The sequence below is a fragment of the Pleurodeles waltl genome, chromosome 1_2 (assembly GCF_031143425.1).
Source record: "Pleurodeles waltl isolate 20211129_DDA chromosome 1_2, aPleWal1.hap1.20221129, whole genome shotgun sequence".
NCBI classification, from domain to species: domain Eukaryota; kingdom Metazoa; phylum Chordata; class Amphibia; order Caudata; family Salamandridae; genus Pleurodeles; species Pleurodeles waltl.
In genome coordinates, this window is record NC_090437.1 from 420,249,481 (window position 1) to 420,256,291 (window position 6,811).

Genomic DNA, 6,811 nt, shown 5'->3' on the forward strand with positions numbered 1-6,811 from the left:
TGGAATGCGTTGCTTTACTCCATATACCAGGGCATGTAAAATAATGCAAGTGGCTTTGCGTTGCCTTGTAGAAATCAGGCTGCAGCCTGTGCCGTCGGTACATCAAAAAAAGGTGATGCACCAGCAGTACAAGCTGCTTGCAATATGGCCCTAAGTGATTTGTCCAGAAACACAAAATGTTAAGCTGATGCCGAGACTCAAACATGGTTGTTCCTCAAAGCTGGCAGCTCTCGCCATAGCACCACATCCTCTTCGTAGACTTTGGGATGAGGCCTTACACCTAACAACCTTTTGTTTCTCCTGTGAGCAATGAAGTTCAATCCTTTAGAGACTGAACACATTATATCAAACTGAGACACAGAAATTTAAGTGAGAGGGTTGATGGGGTGGGGCTATTGAGCTCAATAGGCAATTCTGCCTCATCTGAAGCTATGTAGTGCTTTAAATGGAAATATAGAAGTGCAGGTACTCGCTATTTAGAGTACCTGTTTGCTCCTGAGAGGTGCTGTTACTCTCCCATTAAAAATATTGCAGCAGTGCTGAGAAGTGCAAGTACTTTGTAACGGACTGTACCTGCCCGTTTAGTGTACTGTTATGATATGCCTGAAAAGATGGTGAACTTGCTCAATTAAAGCACAGTGGTTATGACTGAAAGATAGTGAACCCCTAGAAAGGGGATGCCTGGGCTAGACTCTTTGCGATAATAACCTGGTGTGGGTGGTTACAAAGTCCCAAGATCCCAAAGCCCGACTATGTCTCTCGTTGTAGTGAGGCGGGTAGAAGGGTGGAGCCGCCTCTAAGACTGGGCGTGCCAACTCCCGCAGGAGGAGCCTCGTTTCTCTGTCATGCCCTGCCAGCTAGTTCCCAATACCTCAGACTGCATCCCGCACTCAAGCTGTCTACACCTACGCAGAGAACCAGGGCAACAGCCATGGAGCCCGCAGGCCGCCCTCTGCTATTGCCGCCGCCGCACACAGCGTTGCCCCCAGGAGTGCCCATGCCCGCCTCCTTCCTACGGCCTCCCAGCCTCTTCCTGCGGGCGGCGGCCGCTGCTGCAGCCGCCGCCTCCTCCGGCTCGCCCGCACCAGGCTCCTCGGCCTGCCCCCGCACTCCCAAGTGCGCGCGATGTCGCAACCACGGCGTGGTCTCCGCGCTCAAGGGCCACAAGCGGTTCTGCAGGTGGCGTGACTGCGCGTGCGCCAAATGCACGCTGATCGCAGAGCGCCAGCGCGTGATGGCCGCACAGGTGGCGCTCAGGCGGCAGCAGGCGCAGGAGGAGAGCGAGGCGCGCGGACTGCACCACTTCCTTTACGCTGCGGGGGAATCCACGGGGCCACAGACACCCGGAGCAGCCAGGGAAAGTGGAGAGTTGGTGCCCACTGCTGCCTTCCAGATTACCCCTGCCGACTGCCGCGAAGGGAAAAGAGGTATGTGCCCACTAGTTCACTGTTGTCACCGATTGGCTGTGAATTGACAGCGGAGCATTGTCACAAAGACTGACTTCCATAGCTCGACGAGCTTCAGTAGTCTTGAATCTCGAATATGCAATGTTCTGTCAACGAGTCACCTGCCAATATTTTATTCAGGTCCATATTGTATGGGGGATGAAAAAAAATGTTGACCTCAGTTTTTCAACTCACACGCGTGTGAAGACTTGGGTCCTGGGCACCATCCTGTGACCACCCCACAGCGTTGTCACACTCTTATACTTCACTACTAGTAATGTTTTAAGCTTTATTAGGTCCTAGATTATGTATGTATTGAAAAAGTTATCCTCCCCTTTCATCGTCCACACTCCCCACCTCCATCCAGCTATGCCCCCGTCCGCATTGCCCACACACTTCTGCAGGACTAATATTGTGCACATACACCTTGAGGCCACAACATCGTGAACTCTCCCCCTGCGACCCTAACATCGTGCACACACACCCCGCAGCCCTGACATCATATCGTCCACACACTGACTTCCGTCCTAGCATCGAGCACCATTCCCCTGCCACCTGACATCGTCCACACACACCCACTGCGGCCTTAACATCGTCCACACTCACCTGCAACTCTTTCCGCTGTCTCTATTCGATTCTCTGTAATATCTCTTTGAAGAAACTACAGCAGTTGATGGGCGGGAAGGTTTAACGCTGCACGTTACAGCGAACCACTAGTTCATTCGTGATTTACTTTAAAATTGATAATTCAGCTTGCCAGTGTTCTGTTTTTTTTTCCAGTGGGGCTTGGTGTACCATCACCATTCACTTTAACTTTAAAGACCCCGTTTGGAGACTCTACCAGTGAGGGGCGGGGAGGGGGGGAACCAATGAAAGCTGTCTCCAGTTAGCTGGTCCATTCCTGCTAGCCACGAACTAGAAGTCCTTAAAACGGTAAACGTAAAGCCCTTAGTTCATTGCACGTTGCTTGCCACTTTAGCCAACAGAGACACTTGCCTTTTCGATCTGACAATGAACACTTTCCGATACCCGTCCTGACCGGAACCCTCTTTCAAATACGTTGAATCCCGTGATAAGCACTTGGCAGCCCAAATTGTTAAATATATTTAAAAGCTTCTGTTTGGGAACCCCCGGAGTATCGCGGCAGTTTGCTTCGAAACTGTGATTGCCACCTGCATTTAACTGCGTTCTGCCTGAGGGCCTGAAACAAATTTAGTGGGATAGTGCCATGCACGGCAATTTCCTTAAATATGTATTTAGTGTCGCATTGCGTTGCCTGTTAGCGAAGCAAAATATATGTTTCCTCTCATCACTTCTTGCCTCCATGGTGAGCGTCGCGCGGAACTTGGCTCGTGCACGTGGGTTCCAGCTCATTTCCTACCTAAGCATCGCCCTTGGTATTCTTCCTATCTTGCCGTCAAGCTTTCACCTTGTGTGTTTAACGGACACTAACTAGTGTGAAACTCCCGGTCTTTTAATATACACTGAGAATGCGGAGTGAAACGCTCACCGTTTACGCCGGCTGTCATCTGTAGGTCACGAATTCGAATCCTTTCGAAGTCGGCAAACTGAGTGTAGTTACATGGGGGAGCAAAGACAGCAGTTACTGGGAGTGCGCAGGAATTGCAGAAGTGCTTCTGCAGCGCTAATTATTGTTATACATTATGCGCCGCATCATTGTAAGAGAACGGCCCTTAAACTTTAAACTGTGCAGTTAACTTGGGGCAGATCTCAGAAGCAAAACTTTCTCAGCTTTGTGCAACCTTGATTAGCAATATCATCGAGAGTATAGCAGACTCGTACAGATTTACTGTAACATTATTTCCTCCTCGGTGTTTGTAGTCGTTTTATAGCTTTGAGTGCAACACACACGCATGCAAATCGTGAGCAAATCATCTCACGCAAACCGGTGCGCTCCTCTTAAATCAATAGGACTGCCAGGTAGTTTAGGTATATACATATGCCGTGACACACACAGGCGAGCAGGGCGTACAATAGTATACTCAGCTAACAGCATTTCGGATGTGCTTTCTATGCGTGGCACTCCAAGCCTTCCAGGCGCTCGACTAGCAGTGCACCTGCAGCTTTCCTTCGACATGCGAAAATAACGCTAGAGTGCGAGGTAACACTAATTTAGGTAAAAAAACAACCTTTGTCGCCACTTGCCACCAGTACATTTTATACACAAATCACGAATTTAATTGCTCATGTTTAAATAGGATGCCATTTTAATTTTGAGATTCCCTGTCACGTCGATCCTGCTCAGTAAAATTAAACGAAATTATTTAAATGAAACATGGAATTAAAACGTTTGCTAAACAGCGTTCATTGGCGACCATTGCTCAGGATTGTGACAAATTCGTACTTTTGTTTTTCTCTAAACGAAGTTTAAACACCGTAGTTTTTGATATTTTAATGGATTTATCAGGAAACGTTCAACAAAAATTATCCAACCGTGAGATTACGTTAAATTATGATCGATGTCCTAGCGAATGTACGTTTCTTGTTACTTATCCACCATTGAACCGGATTCAGTCTCTGTCTTCTGTAAAGTGACTACATCTATCTTTTGAGGATCTTCTTGCTCTGTTTTACTGTCCTTTTCTGCCATTTGAAAAAATATATATTTCGATTTTCTCTGTGGCTGAACTGACCTAACAATATGTTTATGATTAGCTATTTTACTTTTTTTTCGCACTTTTTATATTTCGATTTCAGTCTGTACCTTACCCTCTGTTGTTATCTCTCATAATGCTGTTATTTTGATAGACGTTTAAATAGAAATAGAACGTCGTTTTAATTCGTACTTGGCCAATTAGCATTGTTTTTCGTCGTATAAGGTTGGCTCTAAAGGGAAGAAACGTGGGTCACTGGTCCGCGAATTCCATGTCATTTTCTTTATTGATACATCAGTCCAAAAAAAGGATAAACGTTACTAAACACTCCAAAGAAAGGTGAAGTAGAGAGTCTCACCCTCGTGGCTCTTTTGATCCCACATAGACCCACACCCCCCAGCCCCTCTCTTCCAGCCATTCACTTCCTCCTCTCAAGCCAATTGACCCCTAAATCAAGGCGCAAACAGAAGCTGCGAGTTTTCAGATTATGACTGGACAAGCTAGGTTGAAAATGTTTTTGGGATGAACTAATTTTATTTCTCACAAAGGACTGCACGCAGCAGTTTATTAGCGTAACGTTAAATTAAGGCGTGGGATTGTGTGTTTGGTATTTAGGAGTTAGAACTGAAATGTCTATATTTGAGATGTTTTTTCAGCTCCACAACTATTATACACGGTTTCTTGACCAGCCGGTGTTGTCACTTTTTTTTCCCCAGACGAGAAGCCTCACAGGCCGGAGCCGTACTACCGGGGCATAGCCGGGCCCCCAGTGCTGCCGCACCAGCTCTCCCAGGGCTCCGCCAGCGTGAAGGATCGAGCCTCGGAAAAAGAAGACTCGCCCAGCCCCGAGCGCCGCTCCGAGGGCGCCGACAGCCCCGACTCGATCTCCTCCTCCGACCCAGAGTCCGGAAACGAGGCCGAGTGGTCCAGAGATGGCCCAGGCGCTCCGGCCGCTCCATCCAAGCAGAGGGACCCCCTAGAGATCCTTGTCAAGGTCTTCCCGCAGCACCGGCAGAGCCGGCTGGAGGACATCCTGCACCTCTGCAAGGGCGACGTGGTGCAAGCCATCGAGCAAGTGCTAAACGGCAGAGACCACGAGCTGGAGCCCAGGGAGCCACTGGGGGCCTCTTCCGCCTACGGCGGCCTGCACCGTGCGCCCACCTTCAGTCTGGCCGGCCTGGGGCTCGGAGCCTTCAGCAGCAAGTCCGCCTTTTCACCGCTGCAGAGCCACTGCGCGCCGATGGGTGGCGACACGAACCTATACGGCTTCCACCCACGATTGGGGTTTAGCCCCCTGAGACTGGCCTATTCTAGCCCGGGCAGGGGGATCACAGGCTTCATGTCCCCCTACCTCAGTTCCGGACTTATTCCCACCTTCCCCTTCCGCCCAGCATTGGACTATTCTGTGTCCGGCGCCGGGAGGGATCCCTCTCTGGCAAGCAGCGCACTCTATGCCAAGCTTAACCAGGACAAACTCTAGTTTCATAGCTGTTGTTGTCTGAACTTGCATAGCCTTCTGATTTCTATACAGCTGCTTCCAAGGACTCGCAGCAGCTGCTAGCTAACTATAAACATCTGTTCTTCACCTGAATTCACTTCGAAAGATAGTCATTGTCGCTTCATAATGATGATCTTAAAATACTTCCGGTCACAAATTGCACAGTCCTATAATGCCTGCCGCCAATGGCCTTATGCTAAATAAAATCTCGGTTAATTTGTTTTGTTAACGTGACATTTCTTTTAGAAACATGTTAGTGCTCTAATGTTTCGTAATAAAAGCGCAGCTCACTTGTGGAGCTATGCCAAAGAAATTGAAGATCAGGGAAGTGTTGCTTATTATTTTTATTGCATTCTGTTAATTGGAGTTTTAGGTTTCTACTTTTAAATGAGATACCAACTGTATTAGAATGAATTGTGAGCAAATGAGCTACTGTTAGCCCACATAGCAACACCGCATGCCTATTGAGGGGTTTCTTAACTAACTAGTATACAGCACATTTGCTCCCCTGCAAACATTCTATAGGTGAAACAATGTGTATTTTTTCTGGTGAATGTGTTCATGAACTCCTATGTCCATGAAATTATTATGAGCAAGAGATAATTTCGTAGTTGAAACATTTAATGATTTTTGAATGGGTAATAGATGTGCAAGAAAAATAAAGAAAAAGGAAGAATACGGGACTATGTAACCCTGCAGTTCAATTACGATTGAGGGCAATTAGAAAAACTGGATGCACACATAAGAAGTGACCAGAACGAGAAAAGTACGAGTTTGAGTTTATCAACCGAAAGCTCGTGCGATAATGACGTTGCTTCCTTTTTACACTTACCTGTCCGAAGGCAGCAAGGTGGACAGCAAAGGGATTCTCCAGGAGCAGCTAGAGCATGTTGAGCTCTGATATTGTGTAACAGCAGTGAGTAGACATGTATTGTCATGTGGCCAGTGTTATGGAGTAAAAGTTCAGGTGCCTTCTGCTATTCTTGGTTTTGTAATTTTTTACTATTGGTTGATTACAGTAGATATTGGGGCAGACGATGCCGCAATATCTCAAATTTATTAGGGTACGTCTGCCTTAGTTTTCTTAACGACCTCCAGTGTAAACAGTGGCAATCCTTGGTTTGAGCCGGGTGGCTGAGAATCCACCAAATCGCAAAAAGGTAGTCAATCAAATATCTAACAACTAAAATGAACAGGGGTACTGCCTAAGCAAAGAGAAATGCTCTCAAGGTGTGAAGAACTAGTTCCCGGTG

At 47.5% G+C, this 6,811-nt stretch overlaps 1 protein-coding gene across 1 annotated transcript; it reads left to right on the forward strand.

Moving 5' to 3' along the window:
* Positions 1 to 877: 877 nt before the first annotated feature.
* DMRTA1 (DMRT like family A1) lies at positions 878 to 6,536 on the forward strand. Its single transcript, XM_069240543.1, has 2 exons — positions 878 to 1,427; positions 4,777 to 6,536. The coding sequence occupies exons 1-2, from the start codon at positions 932 to 934 to the stop codon at positions 5,538 to 5,540; spliced, it is 1,260 nt and encodes a 419-aa protein (XP_069096644.1). The 5' UTR covers positions 878 to 931; the 3' UTR covers positions 5,541 to 6,536.
* The last annotated feature ends 275 nt before the right edge of the window (positions 6,537 to 6,811 follow it).

What these genes read in the sequence shown, in the direction of transcription:
- DMRTA1 (XM_069240543.1), top strand. Translation starts at nt 932, where the DNA reads ATGGAGCCCGCAGGCCGCCCTCTGCTATTGCCGCCGCCGCACACAGCG. An exon ending in CTGCCGCGAAGGGAAAAGAG is followed by an intron (nt 1,428 to 4,776) that starts GTATGTGCCCAC and finishes TTTTTTCCCCAG; the next exon opens with ACGAGAAGCCTCACAGGCCG.